At 53.3% G+C, this 26,659-nt stretch overlaps 7 protein-coding genes across 7 annotated transcripts; 2 read left to right on the top strand and 5 right to left on the bottom strand.

The window, feature by feature from the left end:
* Positions 1–511: 511 nt before the first annotated feature.
* On the bottom strand, positions 512–2,506 carry PG986_006141 (uncharacterized protein; the record flags this gene model as incomplete). The annotated part of the gene is made up of 1 exon (XM_066842363.1): positions 512–2,506. One exon carries the CDS (start codon positions 2,504–2,506, stop codon positions 512–514), a length of 1,995 nt encoding a protein of 664 aa, XP_066702225.1.
* Positions 2,507–2,548: 42 nt separating this feature from the next.
* On the bottom strand, positions 2,549–3,133 carry PG986_006140 (uncharacterized protein; the record flags this gene model as incomplete). Its single annotated transcript, XM_066842362.1, has 2 exons — positions 2,549–2,841; positions 2,971–3,133. 2 exons carry the CDS (start codon positions 3,131–3,133, stop codon positions 2,549–2,551), a joined length of 456 nt encoding a protein of 151 aa, XP_066702224.1.
* Positions 3,134–3,808: 675 nt separating this feature from the next.
* Positions 3,809–5,331, bottom strand: PG986_006139 (aminotransferase; the record flags this gene model as incomplete). The annotated part of the gene is made up of 2 exons (XM_066842361.1): positions 3,809–4,343; positions 4,433–5,331. 2 exons carry the CDS (start codon positions 5,329–5,331, stop codon positions 3,809–3,811), a joined length of 1,434 nt encoding a protein of 477 aa, XP_066702223.1.
* A 401-nt stretch (positions 5,332–5,732) lies between these two features.
* PG986_006138 (uncharacterized protein) lies at positions 5,733–6,737 on the bottom strand (the record flags this gene model as incomplete). The annotated part of the gene is made up of 3 exons (XM_066842360.1): positions 5,733–6,185; positions 6,233–6,263; positions 6,583–6,737. 3 exons carry the CDS (start codon positions 6,735–6,737, stop codon positions 5,733–5,735), a joined length of 639 nt encoding a protein of 212 aa, XP_066702222.1.
* A 2,669-nt stretch (positions 6,738–9,406) lies between these two features.
* On the bottom strand, positions 9,407–12,729 carry PG986_006137 (U3 small nucleolar RNA-associated protein 21-like; the record flags this gene model as incomplete). The annotated part of the gene is made up of 4 exons (XM_066842359.1): positions 9,407–9,425; positions 9,468–9,804; positions 9,878–12,560; positions 12,622–12,729. 4 exons carry the CDS (start codon positions 12,727–12,729, stop codon positions 9,407–9,409), a joined length of 3,147 nt encoding a protein of 1,048 aa, XP_066702221.1.
* Positions 12,730–14,214: 1,485 nt separating this feature from the next.
* PG986_006136 (histidine phosphatase superfamily (branch 2) domain-containing protein) lies at positions 14,215–19,166 on the top strand (the record flags this gene model as incomplete). Its single annotated transcript, XM_066842358.1, has 4 exons — positions 14,215–15,232; positions 15,288–18,346; positions 18,398–18,840; positions 18,947–19,166. The coding sequence occupies 4 exons, from the start codon at positions 14,215–14,217 to the stop codon at positions 19,164–19,166; spliced, it is 4,740 nt and encodes a 1,579-aa protein (XP_066702220.1).
* Positions 19,167–22,065: 2,899 nt separating this feature from the next.
* On the top strand, positions 22,066–22,539 carry PG986_006135 (uncharacterized protein; the record flags this gene model as incomplete). Its single annotated transcript, XM_066842357.1, has 1 exon — positions 22,066–22,539. One exon carries the CDS (start codon positions 22,066–22,068, stop codon positions 22,537–22,539), a length of 474 nt encoding a protein of 157 aa, XP_066702219.1.
* Between the last annotated feature and the right edge of the window lie 4,120 nt (positions 22,540–26,659).

Here is a 26,659-nt window from a genome sequence, read left to right as displayed (position 1 = left end):
TTTCTCTATCAAGATCTGGGGTATGATAATGCGGTCAGCCCGTCTCTTCCTTCGTATTTCGAAGCGTGGGTCTTCCTTCCTCCTCTCGTAAAGATTATTTATGATGGACTTGTGAGCTGCGTAGCCCCATTGTTGTCTCGTTCCGCGCCATGCCAGCGTCTCCCTCTCTCGCTCTCTCTCTTCTAATGTATAACCTAATGTCCTGTTTGTCCCATATCCCATAAACCTGCCCCCCTTTCCCGTTGCTCCCCGACAGTCCCCCGTAGCCCCTGATAGGTATAGATATAGTGGACAGCGATCTACGTAATGCAACCAAAAGTAAACAAAAAACAAGCCCCGAATAATCATATCCCCTCGCCATTTGGTTATGGCGTGTTGCTCCTGAAACTCCATGCATGCTGTGCTCGACTCTCTCTTCCCTTGGCTGTGTGCATATTCCACTCTCCCCGACTTCCCCTTTCTTTTTCAGGCGTCGAGAGCCTGTGTACAATCAATCTAGCTTCATGAGCCCCTACACCACGAGAAACGTCTCCACGAAGAAATCAAAGACGTCGTTGACGCTCGGGAGGCGGCCAGTCGTCAACACCTTATGCATCGTCTCGCCGGCGCCGCCGCTGGCGACACCCGTGTCGAGATACGCCCTCTCCGCCGCGGAGATGTCGCGGTTCTCGTCCCGCCACTTGCGCTCCGTGTCCTCTCTGGCCTGGCGCAGAATTGCCTCCTGGTCTTCCGCCTCCCAGAGGTTGCACTTACGACACTCGAGGCACTTCCTGCCGTCTCCTTCGGGCCGGAAATGCTGGCAAAAGTGGCTGTAGCCCTGGTTCGACGCCCCGATGTCGGCGCGGCAGACGTAACACATCTTGTAGCCGCAGGGGCAGGTCAGCTTGTTGCAGCCGGCGGACTTGACGAACGACGTGTAGCACCGAGGACACACGCGCTTGACGGCCAACGACATGGCCTGCTCCACCGCCGTCCGCAGCGCCACCAGCTCCGACTCGTGGCAGACGTGAATGTCGACCCAGCCTTTCGAGCACGACATGCACGAGGCTTGCCCACACTCCGGGTTACGGCATACGAATTTGAGTCCGTGACGGCGCCGCTGGTGGCGGGTAATCGCAGCGCGGAAGTGCGACATTGCGTAATTCCTAGCCACGCCGATGCTGGAGAGGAATAACACCGCCACTGTCGTGATCATTATGAGCGGGACAGACACGGGGAAGACGCACAGTGTTATGACGACGAGGAAGATCAGGTTGGGCAGATTGTTCACACGGAGTCTCATCCGCTTCTGTGCAGACTCCGGGACGTACAAATCATCGACTTCGGCATAGTTACAGAACGGACACCTGATGAGCGGGAGATTGCTCGACAGAAGATCGTGGTCTGCCAGCCGCTGATCTAACTTGCGCAGCACCTCGGCTCCGTTCCTCTCTTGTAGCATAGCACGATGAATGTGCTCTGCTGAAATACAGCCCTTGCACTCCTGTGATGCCACTGCAGGGCAGTGCAGAGTGCCAGCATCTTTGTTGATGCTCCTATGCCAACCCTGGCCAAAGATGGCCTCGGTGATGGAGTGTTGGACGCAGCGGAAGCAGATCATGTGTCCCTCGCTCGTGTTGCATGTTGTGAACTCCTCAAACGTAGCTTCCGTGAAGCAGCATGCGCATTCATAGGTAGCTTCGGCAGCTTCGGCCTCCTCGGTGTGTAATGTCATGGCGAGAGTGCGGTCGCTCTCTTCTCTGGTGCTCGCCTCGCGTTTTTTTAATGGCACGATGAGCTCGTTGAACAGCTCCTTGTCCAGTTCGGCGTTGCCCGTTGGCTTGATCGTCGGGACTATGTATCCTTGGCCTGATGACTTCCACACGACCAGTGGGTGGTTTTCTGCCTCGCCCGTGGTTACCGGCTTCCGCCGAAACAGCATAGACGATATTGTGAACTTCCACGACTTGGAAGACAGGTTCACCAGCGTCGGCCGGGCGTCCAGGTATGAATAGTTTGACTCGGAGAGCACGGCGTCGATTGCCGACTTCGACAGGCCTTTGAACTCCTGCCAAGCCAGGGATCTCACGGCGTTTCGGTAATCGGACCCTCTAAAGGCCTCAGCCGGCGGCACCGGGGGCTCGTAAATTGCTGCCTCGCCTTCTTTCTGGCCACCTCGCAGCCTGCGGCGTCCTTTTACCCAGGCAGCGGGGTTCTTGAGCATGGCATCCGCAATGACTTCCAACCTCGACTCTTCCGAGAAGCTCGCGAGCATCTCGCGGAAGACCTCTACCTGGACATCGGGAAAGATGGTCGCCAGTATCTCCAAGCAGGTGTTCAGGTCCAGGAGATCCTTGGGCAACGGCGGCGGGGGCTCGAGCTGCGACTCGTCGTACAGGTAATCGGCTAGAGACGGGTCGGGGCTTCGAGAGCGGACGGGGGTGGTCTCGGGCGACGACTTGGAAGACTTGGACTTGTGTGAGCTGCTGCGGCTCCCTGAAGGGTTCAGGAAAGTGGGAAGAAACATGGTGGGCGATGACCGGCGGAACATCTGGTCATGACCGTTCTCTTATTCGAGGCGACGGTTGTTGGGGTGGTGAGAGAGTAGTTGTTGTCGTCTGTATTTGTCGTAAAAGTGCTCGTGAGCCGGGGAGGTCAAAGTAACAACTAGCACCAGAGCGCATCGTCTGTCCAGAGCTGCGTGCTTATCGCATCGTACGCCCGTTGTCGCAAGTACATGTAGTTTCCAAGGTCCAAGGGAGCCAGCGACGAAGGGCTGAGGGAGGTCTCGTGGTTGCTGGTGGAGCTTTGGTCTCGGTCTCGGTCTCGGTCTTGGGGTGCTGGTGTTCCGTGGGGGAAAGGCTAAGGAAGTAAGGTAGGTGAACGGTGAAGTTCAAGCCGGCGGCGAAGCTTGAGCGTAGGTACCGGTACCCCCCTTCCCCCCTATTAGGTGCTTGATTGCAAGGTTGGAGCTGTACAGCAGACACTTACGGCCAGCTGTGGCAGGCATGGACGGGGCTTTGCTGGCCAGAGTTCTGCACTCGAGCTGTTCGGCCTCGATCCAAGTCCAACAAGCTTTTGCTTGCTTGGGCAAACAGGTCGGCAGTGGTGCTTGAGAGGCGGCTACCGTACAGCAAGTGCGTCCATTCAGCATGACGGGCTCAATTCGTTTTAAATAGGGGACGCGGATGGGGGATGGGTGGCCGCGGGTCGCGTGTTTGGGCAATCAATGCGTCCAGGGTCTCGTTTTGCCGGGGCTGTATGCTGGGGCTGTAGCCACTAAGGAAGGCACCAAGGGGACCGGGAATGGTAAGCGGATTAGTGCCCCTCGGTTGGTTCTTGGTTCAATGTTGCATCCAGCAACTGCCAGCCCAGCGCTTTATTTACCAACTTAATGCATGGGTGTACCCCGCCATACACTGACAGTGCTGCCCCTCTACTCTGTTTGTTGTTGATCGCATGTAAGCTCGGGTATTTGGTATTTGCTCTTCTTCCACAAAGACTCGGACTCCCCTACTGTCTGTCTGTCTACCGGTTTGAGCAGTCGGCCATTGAGGGCCAGAGAACTATAACCCCCAACAGCAACATGAGAAAATCGACGAATGAAAAGATGTCAAGAACAGACAATGGACTAGGGTGTGCTTTGTTGGGAGGTGGTTGTTCCTACAGCAACTCATGCCTCAGGTACAGTGGCACGCATTAGGTGCATCGCTGGCAGTAGTATAAAGTCTAACAAGTACATGGCCGTAGATCTTCCCTCTAAGCATGTTATATAGCTCCAAGCCGTCAGCAAGACGCAAAGTCAATTCATGCTGAGAACATGGCGACTTCATCGTACACCGAGCGCTTCTTCGCGAATAGCCTCACCTCTCGCCATACGCTCCCGTATGGACGCAAGTGTGTCCGCTAGCCTCTGCACCCCCTCCCGTAGCTCTTCCTCTTCGTGCCACGCCCAGCACAGCCGGAAACATCTCGAGATGCCGCCCGGGCCTTCTGCTCTGGCGATGCTCCCCTCGTCCCCAGCTACGACAAACAGGTGCCCAAAGGCAATCCGCAGTCCATGCTCCCGCAAGGCCACCGACGCCACAGTCCGCGCATGCGGGACATCGCCAGGGAGCCGGAGGTAAAGAAAGAAGCCGCCGGCGAGAGCTGTGCTTCCTTCCTTTTCAGCCATGCTTGACTCGACACTCACGCCGAGGGGGGCCAGCAGTTGCGCGATGCATCCCATCAGGGTGTGGTACCGCCTCCTGTACGCCGGGATCAAAACTGTCTGGATGTGCTTGTCCAGCGCACCACTGCGAAGCATCTTGTCCACAAAGGTGGAAGACATATGAGCAGGACCACCACCTGAGCTCGACGAGCCACTAATGAATGCCCTTAATCAGCTCCATTATGCTTCTCGAGTGGTGGTGCATGAGGTGTAAGTGCTAAATCGCAGAAGAAGGAAACTTACACTTCGCCCAATTCAAAAGCCAACCCCGGCGCGCAGTCAGCCCAGCCCACCCTCACTCCCGGCCCGATGATTTTGGAGAACGATCCATTGCTGAGTGTATTTCCCCATTTCTCGTCGTAGCCGTCCATCCCGCGATCAATATCCACCAGTCTCGATGGAAGAGGAGATAAGGCATCATCACCACCCCCTGTCGGATCAGCCGGCCACCTGAGGTAGTCGTACACATCGTCCGAAATCACCAGCGCATCAAAATCGCGTGCTATGAGAACGAGTTCTCGCCGCGTCTGTTCCGCCATTGTTTTCCCGCTCGGGTTCGCAAAGGTCGGGACCACGTAGATGATATACTTGAACACCTTGGGATACAAAGGACCGGCCTTCAGGACCGGCGCATCCGCCCGACCACTCTCGGCGGCTGTCCGGACCGCCTCCGCCTCGGTTTCTCGCAAGCGCTGGCGTAGAAACCCGAGGTCCAACCCACCGTGTTCCGGGCCGCCCTCGGGCACGCCCCGCAGCTTCCCGCGGAATCCGTTGTCCTCCATGATAGGGCAGGCCAGGAAGTACGTGGGCTCGGCCAAGAAGATGGCACGCGTGTAAAGCGGATCCGCAAACTTCTGCAGGATGTTGGCCAGGTTCCCTGAGGCACCATTGCTGATGGCGATGCGATCTTTGGTTGTAGGGTTGCCAGCCATCGACTGGGCGTAGAATGTGCTCAGCCATGTCGCCAAACTCTCGCGCAGCGCCGTGTGTCCAATGCGAGGGCCGTACAGCATGGCAGGACCTGCTTCCGCCTCGGAAGTGAGCACTTGTTGGGCGCCATCGAGTATAGCAGCTGATGCGCATAGCCGGGCGGAGGGCCAGCCCGTCTGCAGGTTGATGGGCTTTGATGTACTGCTGCTCATGATGCTGGCCCTTCAGGGTATTGAAATGTGCTGGTAATTCGACTGAGTTCTTCATAAAACCAGATCAGAGAATTCAAACAGTCATAAATATCAAATGTAAACAATCTATGATAAAAATAAGTAGCATGTCCCGTGATAGGTGAAGACACTCCACCGGTAGAGGCTCCGATGCCAAGGCCGATTGCTATCGGACGCCTGGCGGAGAGTTCCGGCTCTGGATCCAGGTGGAATTAAATGCAGGTGTCCCACGCCAGCCAGCCAAGTTCGTTAGATTAAACAGGCTCAATTATAATTAGCGGCAGCATAACATTGATGCATTCAATGCTGTTGATTTCTGCCATGTAATGAGTGTCTGCATTTTAGTTTGTGCCCGCGAGAGAATTTTTATACTATTTAAGATCTCATAATAGTACGTCGAATTGCCGCTCTAGAGCTTCCAATCGAATCGTCGGAAACAGACCAGAGACCTGAAAGGCGCGGTGGTAGTAGTTGGTTTCCAGATTCTGGAAGATGGTTACGTCCTTGTTCTCTGGCATTATGGGTGTGAGGTGACCAGATGTTCCACTAGACAAGTCAGCCAGAAAACGGACAATGGGCCGTGCGGGTAGCTGACACGTTCCGATGAAACGAATCGTGAACTTCTTGCCTTCTTCAGCGGGGGCCTCATGATATGTCAAGACTTTGCACCAAGCCTCAAATTCGGAAAGCTCATTGCCATCTTGGACTAGATACCCATGATGTTCTCGAGCTGAGCGCCAGTGAGAGCCCACGATCTGACTTAGAAATCGCCTCCATCGTCTCTCGGAACCGGACTTGACTGGGTTGACTCCTCGAGGCTGAGAACTTTCTCCATGCTGAATGGCGTAATCCAGACGAGGCCTCACCCACATGTACCCCTTACACACCTTTCATATCGGTCCGGATGTTCCCACCTGTGAAAGTAGGCTCGCGGTTTCAGATAACTGCGAGGTTGATCCTGGCTACATGTAGTTGATACAAACATACCGAGGGCACTTCTGGTCGATCTTTGTCAGAAATTAGATTGCCGCCCCTTACTTTGACTTTTACCGGTACTGCCATGAGTCGGAGCGTTGGCTGGGACGGCGTCTACCTCCAGGTCAACTCATCGTGAAAGACACTTCCTACGACACCACCACCTCCCGGGAATAAGGGTGTAATAACATGTATAATGGTCTTCCAAACAGTCGATAGGGGCCAACGTTGGATGCAGACATCGTGTCCGTTGTCTACCTGTATCCGCTTTTGCTTAAACCGATCCCTCGAAGGTAAACACCCCAATAGCTAGAAATGGACCTGGCAGTCTGCTGGATCTTGCGATGGATCTTGGTTGCTTCTTCCGTGACATCGGATTTTGGCAGCAGCCACCTGAAGCGGTCTTGGATCATGCTGCCGGTTCGTAGATTCTTGTCTACGAGGAAAAGGTATGTTCGGGTCCAGATTTCCTTGGCCAGGCGGCCTGGGCGGATAGTTTGGTCCCCATTATAAAACAATCATTGGCCAGCGATATTCTAGTACATAAAATGGGATATATGGCAGAAGAATGTGTGCCTATCGGAGACGCTAAACGACGCGGACGCCGAATTGCCCTCTGGGGCCTGGTCGTGCCCCGACAAGCCAGAGAAGCTGGCCGAAGCCGACATGGTGTGTGTGAGGGAGGGAGAAAGAGAGCCAGAGAGGGCCAGAGAAAGGGCGAGAGAGAGGGAGAGGATCAAGTCTCCAGTGGGGGAACATAAATACGTACCACAGAACTGTCGGTTATATGATATGCCTCTCTCTTATCGAAAGTGGTTACTTGACATAATGGCCATCTTGGCTATGGGGTAATAGGGTAAGGCAGATTGATATTCTAGGTAACGAACCGTATCTACCAGGAGCTTTCCCTGCCACCTTACTTGGACAGCCTTCACAACATCCATATTCGGTAGGAATAGTAAGGAACCTCGGTCGGCTCAGGTAGTCTGAGGACAGTCGGGGTTTTGGCTGCAATGTGAGCTTGTCCAGGATTGACAGGCCCTGCTAGTTCTGATGCGCCAGGGCCTTCCGACACTTACTCGAGTGAATGCTTATCTGAGCAAGTGAAAAGTCCTCGATGGCGTGAGTTCACACCAATCAACAATATCCGGAGTCTTGACTGAGTCGGACGCGGACTCGCTCTGGGTGTGGTTGACAATCAGGGGGATGCCACCGTTCGAAGCCGGTGGCTGGCCGTCATTTCTGGCCCAGCACGAAGCCATGAAGGCGGATGAAGGCCACGCTCCTGGGCCTTACTGCTCGCTCCACGCTGCTGTGTGCTTCCAACTCAGGTATACAGGCGTTCGGGAGTTGCTGTCCTAGGACCTAGAAACAAGGTTGAAGCCTGCCGCCTGCCGCCTGCCAAACAGGAAGCGTACGCCAATGGCGCGAGGGCAGTTCCGCACCTGCATACACTAAAAACAAGGTGGGCCAATCGGCTGGATGCGGGTCTGCAAGCCTTACAAGTCCCCACACTCGTCGAATGCTAGCGATATAAAGCCCAATATCGAGACTCGATTTCAACAACAACACGGCCTTGTGGTCTAGCGGGTAAGTTCATTAATTCCTCCCCGTCAAAAGGAAATACAGCTAACAATGAATCGAGTATGATTCGTCCTTCGGGTAATTCCGGGTTATTCATTAATCTAAAATGGACGAGGTCCCGGGTTCAATCCCCGGCAAGGCCCCAAAAAATTTTTCTTTTTGTTTTTTGTTTGTTTTTATTTTTATTTCTGGCGTCTTTCCGTACAGACCATCTGGGGGACTTGGCCATGGATGTTCGTGTGCCACCTAATTGCCAAGACCCCTGTATTTCTTTTACATTCTAGTGGCATGTCAGGGTGTCACCGGGAACCATTGATGTAAGTGATTGAAGATTATTGCCGTCCAGCCCTGAGATTTTCCAAGTTCCAATGTAGACAGGAAATCGATGATACCCCCCTTGTGGCTTCCAGCCTCGCCAGTAAACATACGGATAGACTAGGGTAAAGTTTCTACACTTGGGTCCATGAAAACTCTCTCTTCTACTTCAACTTGGGGTTTATGATAGGGGGTCAGGGGGTTTGTCTAGCCTGCCCTCGGAAGACAACTCCTCACACACCATATGCCACAGTCAACAGCCCACTTCGAGCATACCCCCTCGGGATGGGTGCCAGAAAGCTTGGGCCGCGCCGCCAGGCCGGATATAACCTCAGTGAACGAGGCAGGATACATCTACATACACACTTGAGCTTCGTAAAGGGACGCTACTTGTACTGGACAGGGGTTGAATGGCGCCGTGGCCTCGATGCGATGTTTCCGTGTGTCTTTGTGGATTAGACACTTGATGAAGGAGATCCGAGAACTTCCTAAAAGACTGCACGAATTAGTGATCGATCATGATGTCAAAGACACCCGGAGGTGGACCAAACGGCTCGAAAGGCCCTTAAAGGGGCGACACTCAATACAGGGGTAGCTCGATACGACGGTGGTGGGAAAACTCCCGGTCCCGAGGGGAAGGATCCACGAATCGATGCTATCCTTTAACCCTAGTAGTAGTAGTTGGTTCTGACAAGACATATCCCGACATACCACTTGGGTCCGTGTCGGTGCAACGGCTTTTGTCCCAGTGGTCTGCTCAACTGTAGTCTGAAGTACGTTTTTGTTACAAGAGGCGATAACGTAGCACGATAATAGCTATCGAAATAACAGTATTTGGTCTGCATCAACGGGCAGGGTATCTGCAGATATCAAGGGGTATCTCTTGGTTTCGCAAAGGCAAATAGTTGGCGATTTCAACCCTACTACTGCCACTACCACTAATCGTTGCCTGTCCCCTTGCCCCGAGACGCTTCCCAAGGCAGGTGAGGCGGAAAGGGTGAACCTGCATGTATTCCTCAACGAGACTTGGTCATGACCTCGCTTTGTGTGCCATGGTTGCTTCTAGACCAGCCAGTCCACATCGAAGATTGGACTATGGCATCATTTCATAATGTAAAAACGCTGTACACTGTGTATAGATGTTGGACACGAATATGACAGTTTGAATACTGGCTGAGCAGACTTAGGTGCGCCACTCGCCGCTACGATAAGTTACATAATATTATAAAAGCTGCAACGCTCACGTGCGTGGGCTCCTCAAGAACCCAACCACTCCACCACAGTAGCCCACCAAGTTGTCGATCCTATCGGATTCCTGTGCCTGGTGCTTCTTCCACTCTTGCAGTTCGGCCATCAGGTTATCGTTCTCCATGATCAAGTCGAAGTGCAGCCTCAGGAAGACAGTCATCCATGCCTGGGTCAGTTCGTAATCACGCCTGGCCTTCAGTCGGTTGGTGAGCGCGCGAATAAAGTGAAGCAACTCGTTCGAGTCCGAGTCGTCCCCGCTGGGAGATAGTGACCGGAGCTCGAGGTCGGCGCTCGATGGAGACAGGACCTTCAGGTACTCAATAAAGGTGTCATCTGAAGAGTAGTACGTTAGCCAAGACCGCATAAATTGTGTAGATCCCAGAAGGGAGGATTGGGACATTCTTACAGTTTCCGGACGCAGCACCCGCACGCAGTTTACTGGTGAAGGCCTCTTCCTGTCGGTTCCTGTCGAACTTCATGATCCGCGATTGGTGTGCGTCTCCACCAGTGGCTTCTGCAATAGCCTTATCAGACTGCTCCACGTTCGGCCCCGTCGTTGAAGGTAGGAAGAAAGGTGCCTTTTCTGGCAGCTTGGGCGCCTCCTTTGGTTTGTTTCTCTGCTTGATGAGGTCCAGGTGCAACAATGTCTGCCAGCGGCTGCGAGGCACCACACTCAGCGTCATCATATCTGCACTGAGCTGATCCAATGTGGGGGCTGCCACGGCGTCTTCCTCCTCGGCTGCGTTGACCTCTTCGAAGGCAGCTTCCACAAGCCCCTGACCTCCCTCCCCGGAGCTTGTGGGGCCATCAACCTGTGCGATCTCCTTCTCGGAAATCTGTCGTGTCGGTACATGGGTAAACAGGGTTTTGTTCGTCCAAATGTTGACGCCCAGCTGATTCTCGCAGGACGCGGCAAGATATTCACCAGTTGCCGAGAAGGCCAGGGCCGTGCATGGCTTCTCCAGGCGGATGGCATCGATAAGATGACTAGTGGGAAGATCCCATACGCGAATGAGGCCGTCTTGCGATGCGGCAACCACCCAGCGCCCGTCGTTGGAGAAAGTGAAATCGTTGATTTTACCCTCGCAGCCCCAGAACTCTCGGATCGTCTGCTTGGTTTCGATGTCAACGACTCGAATCGAGAGATCGTCGCACGAGAATGCGATAAGGTCGTTGGCGGCATGATAATGGCACCCTGTGATGGCCACCATCGGCGACCAGTTTATCTCTCCCACGAGTCTTCCTGTCAAGAATTCCCAGAACTTGACTTTGCCATCGAGCGAGCAACTTATTAGGGACTTGTTCATGGAATCCACAGCAATGCCTGTGACCGACTTGGTGTGCCGTCCCATGCCAGGGCCGAAGCCGGTGGATGAGCGCGCCTCAAGTTGCAACACGTCGCTGGCCTGCTTTAGTTGCTGTAGCTTCGCTTGCCTGGCCTGGGCAGGCGTCAGCGCAGACGGGAAGCGTTGCCTATGAAGCCCTGATTGCAGGTTGAACATGTCGATCCCGCCACCGGTAGAACCCACCACGGCGAACGTGCCGCAAGGGCTCATAGCGACAGTGGAAACGTTGGTCTTGTCCGTAGTCTGGAAGGCCCATCTGCCAGCCCTCTTTCGGCCCCAGAACCAAGTGCGAGCGAAAGAGTCGTCTTTGTGGGCAGTGACGACACTCTCCCAACCAGTCATGCCGCTAATCTCGGCACCCACGAGCTTCTTTTGCTTTTGCGTCTTTTGCCACAGGGCCTGCTTGCCAGGTATGGCACCCATGCCACCGTCTCGGTTCAGGGAGCAGGCTATGCAGGTAATTTCGGGCGCCTTGAGGTCGTCAAGCGATGTCGTCGGGCCGCGTCGCAAGACTTCGTTTGCCAAAATGCCATATTTCTTGGCCTTTTTGCGAATGTTGCCTTGGCTCAACTCCGTGCTCTGTCCGTCGCGGCGAAGACTCCATCCCCACAAGCTACGGTCCTGGCCAGCACTGAGCAGCCACTTGTTGCCAGCTTCAGCACCATCAAAGTCGGAAGGAAGGAACTGAAGGGATGTGACGGGGCCGGCGTGGCCACTCCTTGAATGAAGTATCCGCGGTATCGGGGAGAACGGGGTTTCGTCGAAAATCCACGTTTTCAAAGAGTTATCATGGCCGCTTGTGACGATGACTGGCTGACCAGCAAGGAACTCAACCTTGTTAACACCTCCGCGTACTAATGGTCCGTCTCTAGAAGGAGGATTATGCGCGCTCCTGAGGGTACCCATGACTCTGCCGCCCCCATTGAGGTCCCAGAAAGTGACATCACCGCTCACATCGGTTGCTGTGGCCATGACACCATCCTTACGGCCATCCGGGCCTGCTCCTTGGCCATCCGTTCGGAATGAAATAGAGGTCACGGGTGCGCCCTCGTCTCCAGCAAGTATTTGTAGGGAAGGCTTATCAGTAAGTACATTTTGGATGACCAGGGCACCATTTGCATATGAGATGGCCATTAGCGACAGAGCAGGCGATGGCTGGAGGCAGGTTACGGCACCGCACTTGGGCGAGGGTGGGAGGATCGTGTAAATCAGGTTTCCCGTAGAGACGTTCCAGATCTCGACCCATCCATCTCGGCGGCCGGCAAAAATCTTGTTCAAGTAGGTTGGCATGGTGCAGATTTGGGTAAGCTCGTTATCCCCCTTCTGGCCCCCTAGCGCATTCAACGTGGTGTAGTGCTCGAGGGTTTCGTTTTTGAAGACTTCTATCCTGTTGGAACAGCACGCTATGATCCATGAGCCGAAGACGAGAAGCTGCTTGATGGGCTGATCGAGGTCAGCCGGCAGCTCGAGCTGGCCAACCTTCTTTCCTCGCTGATAGATCCATAGTCCCTGCGGTTCGCCGTTGCGGCCGTCGCCCCATGCAGCGAGCACCTGGCGTCTCCACGAACAGGTCGCGGTAATCTGGTGCGGTGTTTGGGGTCGGGTTATAAAGACGAGGTTCAGACCGCGCTTCAGATCATAGGTCTGTAATGATCGGCCCACCGAGGTGGTCAGCTGGAAGGTCGTCTTTCCAAGCGGGACCGTAGTGAATGGCACGTCGGTCGAAGACACGAGACCTATCGTCTAAAAACAACGTTAGCTTTACCAATGCTGTTAGGTGATCCTCTGAAATTGCTCGGCGTACTCTATAAGGGGCGAAAATTCTCTGGCGTTGCGACGACGGCTTGGACGCCGGCTTAGACACCGTTTTTTGTCGCTTGACCAAAGGGCCATCTTGCTCGGAGTGAGGCATTTCAAGCAATTACAAAAGATTGAATGCCCGGTATTTGCGGGATCCTGGATAAGGCAGAGCGCCAGCGAGACTCAGGGACGCTTCCAATTCTACGGGCGTTTCTCTAACTGGACCTCTCTGCTCCAAGCAACTTTTTTTCAGATAGCTTATCTTATCTTATCAGAGGCAAGCTGATCAGGTACATGGTTTCATGTACAGAGGTGTAACCCCACTAAAAGGAAGCCGCGTCGGTGCACGGGCTAACTACCCCTCCCCCGCCATCAAAGTTGGCCGCATATGTCACTGCCCAGCGTGCCAGGTGGTATCTGGATGACCAGATCCATCCACGCGGAGTACTGTATGTAAGGACTTTCCTGTTCATGTTATGTAGGTACGTGGTGTAGTGGAGGCGTCTTTCCCAGCATCGAAAAAGAAAATAGAGGCACGGTAGAGAGCATCCTGGCTGTACCTTGAGCATTCCAATCAAGGACAGGGTAAATGAGCACGCGACAGTTCATGCCAAAGCTCATGCCGATACCGCCGACAGGGCACCAGTAAGGCACAGCATCAGGGTAGATAGGCCACTATGTATTGCACCCCTGGAGTAGCACACCGCCCCGGCGCTGTGTCTCTGGTTTCTATTCGCTTAAGCTTCTGTCTCCTGCAGCCCATGACCCATCAGTTGGCTCCTGTCGAACGTCATTGCTCGACATCCCGGCAAAATTTGTTCTCGCCTAGCCTCCTATTTCAACCTTCGATCCAATCCCGTACCAAACATCAGCATCTCTGTAGATATGATTGTAAAAGCTGCCTACATACACGTACTTGAGATCTCAAAGCTTCATAGCGGACTCGGTCTGCATGCTTAGCCCCTGGTCCAGGCCTAAGCCCTTAATACTCCGTCGTTGAGCGTATGTTTCAGTTACATGCCTAGTTGCACATGTGATAGATATACTTTTTATTCTACCAACTCCATCTGACCCAAACCGCCTCTTTCCCTCTCTCTATCTCTGCCGAGATCGAGGGCGACGACCAAGGCTGATTGTTACCGCCCGCTCAACTTCCCTCTCTCCTGGACAACAGAGCCTTGCTAGCCGTCTCGTCTGTACACTCGCTGGCTTTGATGCTGGCAATAGCGTAGCATCAAGAACGGGTTCAAGTTGGCAACAATTGATAAAACCACGAGTACATCAAATAAACACCTGGAAATAAACACCTGGCCACTGGCTCACCGACTACGCACACTGGCGTATTATACCTGCTGTTTGTCCATGTTGAAAACATACTTACTCGAGTAGATCCCCATCGTCGCTGTTTTAGCTTCCTTATCTTTTCGGGAACGGGCAACTTTGGAGAACGCTGTCATTTCTTGTGGACTCGCCCCATCCATCCATGCGATCCCAAGGACAGCGTGATACGAGCCGGGTACTGTTCTGCTGTTGCATTGGAACCTACCACGCTGCAAGATCTGGGTCCGTGGATTCTAGACTCGCAAACTCGCTCAAAATGGAGCCCAAAAATTCTAGTCACGCAGAATCTAGCGCTCGCCGGGGCTCGGGCTCTCGCTCTCTGTCGCATTCCCACGCTCTTTCCTCGTCACTGTCCAGCAGCATAAGCAGCTTCAAGAGCCGGCACGCCGAACCTGTGGGAACTACGGATGTTGCAGTTGTACCTGCCAGCTTATCGATGCCACCACCCCGCAAACCTCTCAAAAGCCCCCGTCCGTCCATTTCACTACGCCGCCACTCGAGTCTGTCCGAACCCTGGATGGGTGCCTCTCCCCGCCTCGACGAGTCTGCCATTGACGATCACGAAAACACACCCAAGATCCAATCCAGTGCCTCACCCGACCTTGCTGCACAACAACATCTCCCAGACCCCGCCCTAAAATCTCGAACTTCGTTCTCAGAAAACGAAGGCAAACGGTCGTCGATCTCGTCACTGTACTCGTTGGCTTCTGCCCGTGGCATCCCAAGTTCATCTGCTTCGGCTGCAGGATCGGATAGCGGTGGCAATACCCGCTCGGGCTCCGTCTTCATGGCTTCTAACAAAGGCGGCCTGGGGCTATCTCCAGGCCAGTCGGAGGCTGGGGTGTCGAACGTCACAGTCACGACTTCCTCCAATCCCCAAATAACTCAAGGAAGTAGTCATCAGTTGGCCCCTCGAGATGGACACAATGCGAACTCTCCGGACTTGGTGAAGAGAAGCCAGCCGACTAAGCCAGACCCCAACTCACGGCCACAGCCGCAACCCCAGTCGCAGGTACAACGACCTAGATCTAGAAGTAAGGTCCAGCGGCGCTTCAGCGGGAGCACGGTGAACAGCAGCCACAGTCCCTCAAGTGACCGGACCCCACACAGTAAAGAGAAGGAGGAGTCCAAGCCAGCACCTCTTGGTATCATTGGCGTATGTGCCCTGGATTCAAAGGCAAGAAGCAAGCCCAGCCGAAACATCTTGAACAGATTGGTTGGCAACCGGGAGTTTGATGTAGTGGTTTTTGGAGATAAAACCATTCTTGACGAAGGTAATGCGCCAGACGAACCAATGACGCGCGCAGGACGATAACTAACGTCGAACAGATGTCGAAAATTGGCCCGTTTGCAACTATCTCATATCCTTTTACTCGGACGGCTTTCCCCTTGAAAAGGCCATTGCTTACGTGAAGCTACGAAAACCATTCTGCGTAAACGATGTACCGATGCAAAAGCTCTTGTGGGACCGCCGTCTCTGTCTGAAGTTACTTGACCATGTCGGGGTTCCAACCCCGAAAAGAGTTGAGGTCAGCCGAGACGGGGGTCCAAGCATCTTGACGCCGGAATTCGCAAAGTACATCAAAGATGTGACTGGCATTGCTCTTGAACCTACCGATTCGACAAAAGCTATTGCTCCACGTAAAGTTGAGCTTCTCGATGATGGCGATATTTTAAGTGTCGATGGCACTTTACTCAAGAAACCATTTGTTGAGAAACCTACGAGTGGAGAGGATCACAACATCATCATATACTTCCCCAAGGCAAATGGTGGTGGTGCGCGAAAGCTCTTCAGGAAGATCGGTAACAAAAGCTCGGATTACGTTGAAGATCTCACCATCCCCAGGGCAATCACCGAAAAGGACGGAAGCTACGTTTATGAACAGTTTATGCATGTTGAAAACGCGGAAGATGTGAAGGCCTACACTGTAGGCCCCAGCTTCTGCCACGCCGAGACAAGAAAGTCGCCTGTCGTGGATGGCATTGTCAGGCGTAACACACACGGCAAAGAGATTCGCTATGTCACGGCATTGACCAGTGATGAAAAGGAGACTGCCAGGAAGATATCTTCTACATTCTGTCAACGAGTCTGCGGATTCGACCTACTCAGGGCAGAGGGCAAAAGCTATGTGATCGACGTCAATGGCTGGAGTTTCGTCAAGGACAATGATGATTACTACAACCACTGTGCCAGCATTCTGAAGGACATCTTCATCAAGGAGAGGATTCGGCGAGGAGCAATCACTCCACCTTTACCTTCTCCCACCATCTCGGATATTACGGACCCTTTATCCAGGGGCGCGCCCGGGACCCGTGAGAAGGAAATCCCGGGTTCCGGTCGGCATTTTGGTCAAACGAATCCACCCATCAATGCCGTGTCCAATGCAAAAGGCAGCAGAACCTCGCTGGATGTTTCCCCAGGAGATGAACAGCTAAGCGGAAATAATATGTCGCCACCGAAGTCCGAATCCAGCGTGACTGGGTTGGTTTCGATGATACAAAGTGGTATTATGAGTGCTTCAGCGAGCCTTACTGGAGAGACAAATACCCCGAGCCAGCCAACAACAGCACCTCAAACAGCGCCCCCGACCGCACCCCCAACACACCCTGCAACTCCATCAATGGCGAGCGAGGACAAGCCCGAGGCCGAGCCCGAGGAATCGGAGCCTCCCCCACCACCGCCGAAGCATTCATGGAAGCTCAAGGGCTTGGTGTCCGTTATCCGGCACGCAGATCGGACTCCGAAACAGAAGTACAAGTTCACCTTTCACACGCAACCGTTCATTGACCTGCTCAAAGGACACCAAGAAGAAGTTCTTCTCATAGGAGATGCTGCTCTCGCTAGTGTCATTGCTGCTGTCGACGTTGCTCTGCGAGAGGGTGAAGAGGATGAAGCAAAGTTGAGAAGCCTCCGCAACGTGCTGGTGAAGAAAGGTGGATGGGCTGGGACCAAGGTACAGATCAAGCCGATGTTTCGTAAGAAGAAAACGGAAGAGCCTGCCCCTTCATCCACGCCTAAGGTCGCCGAGGGGCTGAAGGTGGAGTCAGACTCGCCAGCACCAACATCAGAGGCATCCGATCCTCCCAAGAAGCAATCTGATAAAGACGCCGAACCAAGCGATGCAGATGAGAAGCCGAGTGGAGAAGGCAAGGTCCGGGGTGTAGCGAAACGAAGTGACTCCATGTCGGGAGTAACGATGTCAAAGTTTACTGCCGCCGAAAACAGCCTTGTTTTGGACAAGCTGCAGCTCATTGTGAAATGGGGTGGCGAACCAACACATTCAGCTCGGCATCAAGCTATCGAGTTGGCTCAGAACATGCGAAATGACTACCTATTACTCAACCGCGAGGTCTTAGACGACGTTTCCGTCTATAGCAGTTCCGAGCGACGCGTTACAGCAAGCGCCCAGATCTGGACTGGGGCATTCCTGGATAAAGCAGATGGGCTCAGCGCGGATTTCATCCGGGAAAGGAAAGATCTTTTGGACGATTCGAATGCAGCCAAGGACGAAATGGACAAAGTCAAGAAGAAGCTTAAGGGTCTCCTTCGCAAGGGCAACGAACGTCCGTCGCAATTCGCCTGGCCGGAGAATATGCCAGAACCTTTTGAGGTTCAGGCAAGAGTTGTTCAGCTGATGCAATTCCACCGCCGAGTCATGCAGTATAACTACAACAAGCTGAAGAGCGGTGCCTTCAACTCGCTCAACGCTATCAACAACCCTAGCAGTGAGAAACTGACGGCAGAAGGGACTCCGGGCTCCATATCCAGCTCTTCACTCTCGCAGGCCAATGCTGTCAATGCGATCCAAGCTAGATGGTGCTGTGGTGAGGACCCTGAGCTCTTTCGAGAGCGCTGGGAGAAGCTCTTCAGCGAGTTCTGCGACCACGAGAAGGTCGATCCCAGTAAGATATCAGAGCTGTACGATACCATGAAGTTCGATGCTCTGCACAACCGCCAATTCCTTGAATGGGTTTTTACTTCCCCGAAGCACATGTTGGAGGAGGAATATGGCATCGTAATGGGCCGCGATGGCAAGGTCACGCCAAAGGACAATGCCGAACCGGAAAACAAAGCCTCGGACAGCAAGTCGGAAACAAGTCAAGGCGTTGCATCCCCTCCGAACGAACGGTCCGACAGATCGGAGAAGTCTGAAAAGTCCGAATCACAACGATCCGTCAAGCGCATCTTCAAGAGGCGCTCGTGGATGAATGTGCGTCCCTCTAGTGAAGCGGCGCCGGAGCAGTATTTCCACCTGCACAAAGGTAGCGGACCGACGAAGGCGAAGACGGATGCTAGGTTTGAGCCCCTCCGTGAGCTCTATCAACTAGCAAAGGTCTTGTTTGATTTCATCTGCCCACAAGAATATGGCATATCCGACAGCGAGAAGGTCCGTATTTGTATCCTAGCCACTTTGGTGTCGGCGCTAACTTTTTGACAGCTCGAGATCGGCTTGTTGACCTCCCTTCCGTTGCTCAAACAGATCGTGCAGGATCTAGAACTTATGCAAAAGGCAGACGATGCCAAGTCCTACTTCTACTTCACCAAGGAGTCGCACATCTATACCCTGCTGAACTGTATCCTCGAAGGCGGTCTCGAGACGAAGATCAGTCGTGCCACGATCCCAGAGCTTGACTATCTTTCCCAGATTTGCTTTGAGCTGTACGAATCGGAAGTAAAGCAGCCAGCGGCAGTCGACCCGGATGAGCCCCGTGAATTTGCCTACAGCATTCGCATTACCATCAGCCCAGGTTGTCATATCTATGACCCACTCGATATTCAACTGGACAGCAAGCATTGCATCGGGTGTGCCCCCCGACGGAGCCTGACGCCTCACGGCGATTGGAAGGAAGTCATTGAGACGCTTCGAGCTAAATTTCACCAGTAAGTGCCCTTGGGATCACCGGGATTCGCGGACTTGGAAACCGGAACCTGGAATCCTGCCAGTCTGTTGTTGCTTTTGTTTCAGTCACTAAGACGCAAGCAACAGGGTCAAATTGCCGAAGAGTTTCCTTGCCGTCAACCTGTCGGATGCCTTCACATTCCAAGAAAAGGAGCGGCAAAACTCCGAAGGCGACGTGCTCGAAATGAAAACCGTCGAACACTCCGTTGTTCCAGAATCAAGCGAGGGCGAGCCGGAGCCCGAATCCGCACTGCCCAGCGCTCCTGCTGTTGTCGATCCCATGGTGACGCAATCACAGCCCGCGTAAGAAGGTGCAACTACTGCGGCTGTCTCGACTTCAGCTGCTGATCCGGTGGCTGGGCAGCCCGTTCCTGGATCGAAGGAATAAGTTGAGGCTGCAACTCATGCAACGGCTGAGGCGCCAGACTTAGCCATGGCATATGTCGTCCAGGGTTTACCCTAGAGACGTACGATCAGCCAATCTCGGCACAGCATATATCAACGGTTACCCCCGTGGCTATCGCAGCATTTGTGTTGACGGGACAGGCAGGAACTTGCGGCATGGGAGCCACTACGGGGCGGGTTCTATTTTGCCAGTATCGTCATCATTGCTATCTCTTGTTGTCGGGCTGAAATTGAGCGGTGAGATTTTCGCTGCTCCTAAGATACTTAGGGCGGGACCGCCTTGCGAGGAAAAAGGAACGAGTCTGCATGCTCCTCCATGTACTCCAGGGCTGACTATGAAAACCCTGCGGCAGTGAAAAGCGTTTTATGTCACATATCAAGTTGGGTGATCATGAGATACCTTGACCAACACTTGTTATTGAAGACATTGGTGTTGGTATTCTTCTCGATGAAGTTCAGAGCGACTCATGCCTAACATAGGTAGAAGGATATAGACGAAAGACAGTGTCTTATCCAGTGTAGCGAACATACAAAGTAGCTTTAGGCAGGAGAATAGGAGTTGGAACTACGTATTATTACTTTTGCCTCGTCGACTGCTCGCGCCATTTGCAAACATTTCCTTTTTATTTTTAATATCAACTCTACATAAATTGCTCTCCCTATTGCTTTGTGGTCTAGAGCTTACTCGTTCGTTCGTCTGCTGTTGTGCTACCACGCCGATAGAAAAGCAACCGGGTTCTCGGATTCCAACTAAAAAGCGAAGCCCCATGCATTCAACGGTTTTCCTTCCTACTTCCGCACGCATGAGATGTGTCATCTCTAAGACTGTGTAGCTAGCTGCTAGCCATGTACGCACTGACAGTTGAGAGTGGAAAAAGCAACGAAAGAGAGGCGAAAGGGGGAAACCGACGTGCGAGTGAGACATGGTTTTGTCGCGCCCCAACTGCCGTGCGTGCCGTGCCATCGAAAGACTTATGCCACAAAGTACCTAATTGGTAGGTAGATGGTAGTGGTGTCTTTATTCTTCTTCCTTGTTCACCGCCCTGTTCGTTTTCTGTCATTGAACGAACGGGAAAAAAAAGAAAAAAAAGAAATACTCTCGAGTTCTGGTCCGCGAAGCCTTCCGATTGGCTCCGATCTGCGGTAGGGAGAAACAATCTGGGAGGCCGAATATTTCATCGATTCGTTCATTATGTGAGATCAATCCCGCCCCTTACCTTGTTGTTCTGGTTGTTGTTGGTATGATGATGCTGGTTCATTTCTCATGATGATACATGAGTCTGCTATACTCAGTAGATCTTGATCGCAAACACGTTGTTCGTTTATCCAGTTTGTTTGTTCACTCGATCCCTGTCCGTCCGTGGTATCCTCCTTCTGGGCGGGCGAATGAATGGCTGGTTGAAGGGATGGAGAGAGGGGGGTTAAAGGAACTATAGTACCGTACATGTTTTGTTTCGTTGCGCCTACCTACACTTGATATGGTTAATTTTATATTACCACCTCGCTTGTTGAAACATCTAGGATTATGTTTCCCAGCTCAGGCACATGCACGCTGCACGCCACTTCGGATCAAAACGGAAAGCATACCCAGTCACTAAAAGTTCCTGAATGGAAAATTTTCCTGTTGGATGGCAGGCTGACAGCAGCGGCATGGTCAGGAATAGATGCTCCGTGCGCGGACGCAGGCGAAGGCCGACCTGGACGGCATTTCTTTTCCTTGTAGGGCTACATTAGTGAATCAATTGGCTCGGGGGCCAGGACAGGGGGGTATAATAGGGAGATGGAGGAGGGATGGACATGGCCGATATATTATAATCAACAACCCTGTCTGCCAGCTGCGATCACAAATGTGAAAACCGTGGTTAGGCCAGCGCGCCCCCTGTATAATACAGCACAATAAGCATCGCGCTATTACGTATGTAGGCATTGAGATGTTGCCGTGGCCCGGTAGGCTGAGCTGGTGGGACGGAATGTGAGGGAGGGAGGATGGCCTGTCGAGGTCCGAGGAGTCGCAGCATGTGTTGACGGGATGGACCAAAGAAAACTCCCCGAGGTTGGATGCAACGGTATCGGGGCATAGCAACCTTCTCGAAATCCTTGGGGCTTCCTTTTCCTCACCGGTCAGCCGGTCTGTCTCATCAACTACTCGCACGGGCCGTTACTGGAAACCCGACCACCTGTATAGTATACTCCATGGATGGTCCGAGGCGGGAAAGAGGTGCAGACGGCAGTTGTGGTTGGTAAAGTGCATGCAACGGGGAGGAAACTTGAATAACACAGGTAGATAGACGACGATCTGCGCCCTTCTTCCTTTCCGTTGATCTACCTAGGCGTTGCAAGCAAAAAGTAACTTGGAGTGAGTCAAGTTGAAAAAAAAAAAAAAAGAGTGCATGGGTTAGTGTCTTTGAACATCCACTCGTCAAACACTCAGAGCCGCATGCATTCGCTGTTGCGAAACAGAGCATGTCTTGTTTGTCGAGCTCAGAATGGACCGTCCGCCACAGCGCAGGCGGCTGGGGTGGGTGGTGGGTTGGAGTGACTTGATAACGACGTAATGCCTCCCGTCCCCCCGACACGAAGCAAGGGAATGGCCAGATGAACGAGCCGCCGTGTTTTGGCCTGGGGGCTCCTTGTCGCCGGGCTCGTACAACGATGATCCGATATAGCTGCCGGGCAGCATGTATAGGCGGCGCCCGATTGAATTGCTGCTGATGAGCGGCCCCGGGTACGTCGTAGTAGTAGCCTCAGGATAGGCGACGAAGAAGGGCTTCCGCGGTCCGCGGCGGGCTGTTCGAAAACCCATGAACCATGCCATCAGACCAGACCGGCTCCCGGGCAGCAGCACAAATGGGCCATCTGAGACCTCTGTTGCAATGAAGCGAAGGAAAGAGAGCGGTGAAGCAAGAGAGGGACCAGAGGGTGGTGCTGGCTTCGACTTTTATCACATTTACCTTTGCCATGCATTGATGCATACCGTACATTTCTCGGTGACGGTCCGTCCTTTACTGGAGAGCAAGAGAAACGAGCGTTTCAAAATGGGTGCGGCCAGCGAGAGGCGGACAGCAGAGCCGGGGGCGTGGGTTTGGAAATTCCGAGATCCACTGGGCGACCTGCTTCCAAGCGGCCAAGATGGATCGGCGGCTGCTTCCAACGGTTTTCGAGAACATCTCACAAAACAGGCTGCCTGGGTCATCCTTGCACGCGCCATGTGGCTTTTGCTACACCACACCACAAAGCAGCAGACAGCAGGACAGCTCTGTCAAATTTGCTTTTAACATGGACAAGGGGCCGGCTTTTGGATAGCGCTCCCGACCATTTGGTCCAAACCGCTCCACCTATTCCCTGGATCTGCCTCCATTGGGTGGAGATGGGAAGGGATCAAGTAAGGAGATGGCGGTCGAGCAATCAACCTTCCGTCATGACATATCAGCTTTTTCCCTCGTCACTACTCAAAACTCGCTAGTCGACTGTGCGTGTACGTGTGTGTGCGCATGTGTGTGCCAAGTTTCCGTCACCGCTGCCAGGCCAGGTATGCTAAAAGGATCTCGCATCGTAAGTCCCTGGGGCCGCTTGGTCGTGGTCACATCGCACTGTGGCTTCTCGCCATCTCCGGCCCTCGGGCGAGGGCAACCGACGCAGTTCGCCGGTGCGGGCTAGCCCATAACCTCGAAACCTGGGTGGTTCTCGAAGGGCAAGTCTGCGGGTTTACGCTGCCATCTGCGATGAGGCCAGAACGGAGGGAGGTGGAATTGGGGGGAGGTCGTCTGGTCCGAGCGATTCCATTCTTCGTGTTCATGCCGAGTGAATCACTCGCAATGACTTGAAGAAGCTGGCGGTAGATACACAGTACCTCACGTACTCAGCATACCTCTGCAGACCGATGCAGACAAAAACAGTCCCTTTGTCCAAATGAAGACGACCGGTCTGGCATATGCTGTATAGCAGTTTTCCAATGGACTGGATCTCTCGAGGCCACTTTTGACGGCTGGCTGTGAATGGCCACGATCGGCCTGGTATTGGGTAGTGTGTGCGTGTACGTAGTAGGTGAAGGTGGCTGTTGTCTGTTGTCTCCTTTCTCCCCCACGAAAGAAAAATTCCCGATTTGGCCAACTGCATACTGAAGCAGCCAACCAGAGCTCCGAGTCAGAGGCAACATCGTGATCGGTATATTAACGGGCGAGCCTATTTCAAGTCATAGCCACGTCATTCTCAATTCAACGTACAAGGGCGTAGTTTTTGAACCGAATGAGCAGTTGTCTCTGTCTCGGTTTCGGTCTCTCTCTGCCTTCCTCCCTTTCTTACAAGAGGTCGGCAGTCATTCCTAGAGACGACTGGCAAACCAGGAAGAAGATGACGCGCATGCACGTGGACTCGCTCTACCGATACTCTGCAGGGTATCATCAGACGAGTTCACCTCGGTTACCATCCTATGCAACATCATGTTGGCTGATTGATGAACCAATATGCCCTGCCTGCAAACATCAACCGAAGTAGAGAATGCACGAGCATTGACATTCGAGCCTCTTACAAAGGTTTCGGATACTATTATGGGGGCGGTCCAGTATCGTCACCACAACTAACAGGCTTGAAATGTCAATGCTGATAGCTTTTCCCGGGCTGTAGTGAGTTCCGAGTAGCAAACTGCGACTTTCGTACATACGTTGGCGAAGAACCATCAAGAAAATCGCCTGTTCTTTCGTAGAGCGCCACTCAATGGTCGCTTACGACATGCAAGGCCCCCTCGTGGTAATAAAGCAAGGGCTGGAAGTCCACGGGGAAATATGGGGCGTTCTGTTTTGGGCGCTCTACGCAGCCTGGCAGCCCGACGAGATGCGTGATGATTGGTCGGCCAGATGACGGAGTGTTCGGATTAGATGTACATATGATATGTACTTGGTACGTACAGTAGCCAGCTGTGCTGGGGCATCGTGAAACAAGTACCGACTTCCACGGTGTGCGTGGTCTTTACCGTATGATGTTCTCCACTCATCTGCGATGGTAAGCCTCGTATCGATGATCAAGATACAGCAGGTCGCCCTGGTCGAGGAAGGCCTCCAGGATCTGTGACAAGAGCGAGAGGAAATGTGACTGACTGGCGAGTGGGATCTCACCTTAAACGACAAACGTTTTGTGATTGGTCAGGAGTGGTTGCTGGATCGTGCCGCCGGTCGGAAAGGCTTCCGGCGCTGGTTCGTGGTAGCGGCATTCAGCAGTCAGCATCAGATTCGAGATCAACCGAGTCCCTAGGTTAGTGCTAGTCAGATTGGCCAGATTAGATTGTACCTGGGTACATCCGATGCCTGTATAATGTCCTGGTTGCAAACACGATGGTCGTCCTGTCCCAAGAGAGGGATTGATCATATGGTGTTTGTTCCCTTAGCATCGGTCCTGACATCCCTATGGAGATAGATCGGTTTGCTTGCAGGTAGGTCGTATTCCAGAAGGCTGTTTGCTTCGTTGTTGATCGGCTACGCGAGTCTAGCCCAGAACTAGGGAAGCCTCAGGGGGGGACAACCTGGAACCCCGACGGCGATGAAATCTGTGTCTACCAACGGACGGTAGTCACGCGAGCCAGTGTTGGTGGGCCGAGGGGAGGAGGGGTCAACGACAGCAAAGGCGGCGATCGATGAGCTGGGGCTCCTGTGCCGTCTCAGTACCTAGCAGGGTGTGCCCCTCCTGTAGCTGTAGTAAATCCTTGAAGATGACGGGCAACGCAACCGTCGGACCTTGGCGGAGAAGAAAAAAAAGGTCGCTTATGGCTCGCTTTGTCCAGCAAATGGTTATCAAGCCGGCGTACGGTTCCTGGTCTGTTTGCTGAAGGAGATTGCAGAATCTACTCTACAGCGCATGTGCGTTGTAGGGAGGAAAGCGAGCTAGCCTGTTTGATCCTATCCTTCCGATGCTGGTTCGTGCCGCCTGTCGCTACGGCGCCCAAGATAACAGCAGCGGCGCAGAACGACCAGCATGGGTATATGGGACTGGGCATGGTCGTGGCTGGTGGGAGTGGTGGCAGGTGCGATGCGATGCGATTTCTCGCGGGCGGCGTAGGTAAGTGGGATACCGTGGCGCCGAGAAGCTTAGGTTTACTTGTTCAGACTGCAGCTGCGTCATCAATGCCCGAGGACGGGCTGGATCCAATGGGCCCGGCTACGTGTGTAAGTATCAAATGCATCAATTGATGGAGAGTGTGCATGTATTTGAAGTATCTATCGGTCAACGGTCAACGGGGACTGATGAGTTCCACCATCTAACCTACCAGATTGATTGACTTGAATTGGGGTGGGATGCGGGGCAGGCTGTGAGTGATACGGACGACGAGCAGCCTAGCCGCGCCCAATGACAACAATACGCTTGTAGCACGGAGAGGGTGGTGGTGGTGGTGGTAAATAACTGGAGTCCCCAAGGTGACGTGTCTTAGACACCTATATATCTCGCAGCAAAAATCTCACACCGGATTGTTTGTCGATGTGGCCGGCTATTTCCAACCCAAACCCTTCAATATGTCGAGATTCTGGCAGATGAGAAGAGAAGGAAAATTGGCATGTCTCACAGGACTCGGAACCAACCGCCGTCCCTCTTGTCTTGTCCACACCTACACGTCAAGCGACATGCATGTAGGTCTCTGTATGCATGCATACCAATCCGTGCATGACTGAGCAGCCCTTCAACCGTCTCGCGCAAAGTACTCCGCCTTGCCCGTCTTGCCTGTCGATACACGCAGTGCGGTGTTGTGGCAGGCTTGGCCATCCGATCTGCCTGTCGCTGGCAGATATGGTCTCGATAGATGTAGATTCCAGTCGTGCTCTTCTGTCCTCACACACACCCACGCTGCACACATGGCTCTGCTTCCGCATTCGTGCCGTGGATTGCCGTGCCGGTCTGGCTTCCCTGCCCCCTGCCCCTGTCATATGCCCCCCCTGCCCTTGGTTTATTGTGCCCTGACCTTGCAACGCATCGACAAGTCAACCGTTTGCGCACGCAAGATATGTAGGTACCCAAGGCCAGGAAGGTACATGCCTATTTTAGGGGTCGGGGTCGGGGTCGGGGTCAAGAGAACAGGTCTCAAGGGAAAACGTTGGCTACATGATGTATGTAAGGTAAGTATGTATGCAATTGCGTCCATCACTTGAGGTAGGCTTTGGGCTAGCCGGGAAACCCTTGTTATGCCATGTTTAGAGGAAGATGAGTACGACAGCGAAGAGTATATACATACCTACATGTAGTATAACAAACAACATTTCGAAACTCCTCCTGATCAGGACAGAGCTGGAAGCATCCTAGGCGTCCTGGATTTGCTGGGCCTGGGAAGTGCCCCGTCGTGCCCCGTAATCCGACTGGCTTGGTACCTGTGCTACTTGCCTAGCGTAGGACCTCAAAATGGAAACAACGCTAATC

This window comes from Apiospora aurea (genome assembly GCF_038362705.1).
Source record: "Apiospora aurea strain CBS 24483 chromosome Unknown utg000004l_segment0_segment0, whole genome shotgun sequence".
In the NCBI taxonomy this organism is placed as follows: domain Eukaryota; kingdom Fungi; phylum Ascomycota; class Sordariomycetes; order Amphisphaeriales; family Apiosporaceae; genus Apiospora; species Apiospora aurea.
This window is presented reverse-complemented; position numbering and strand designations above follow the sequence as displayed.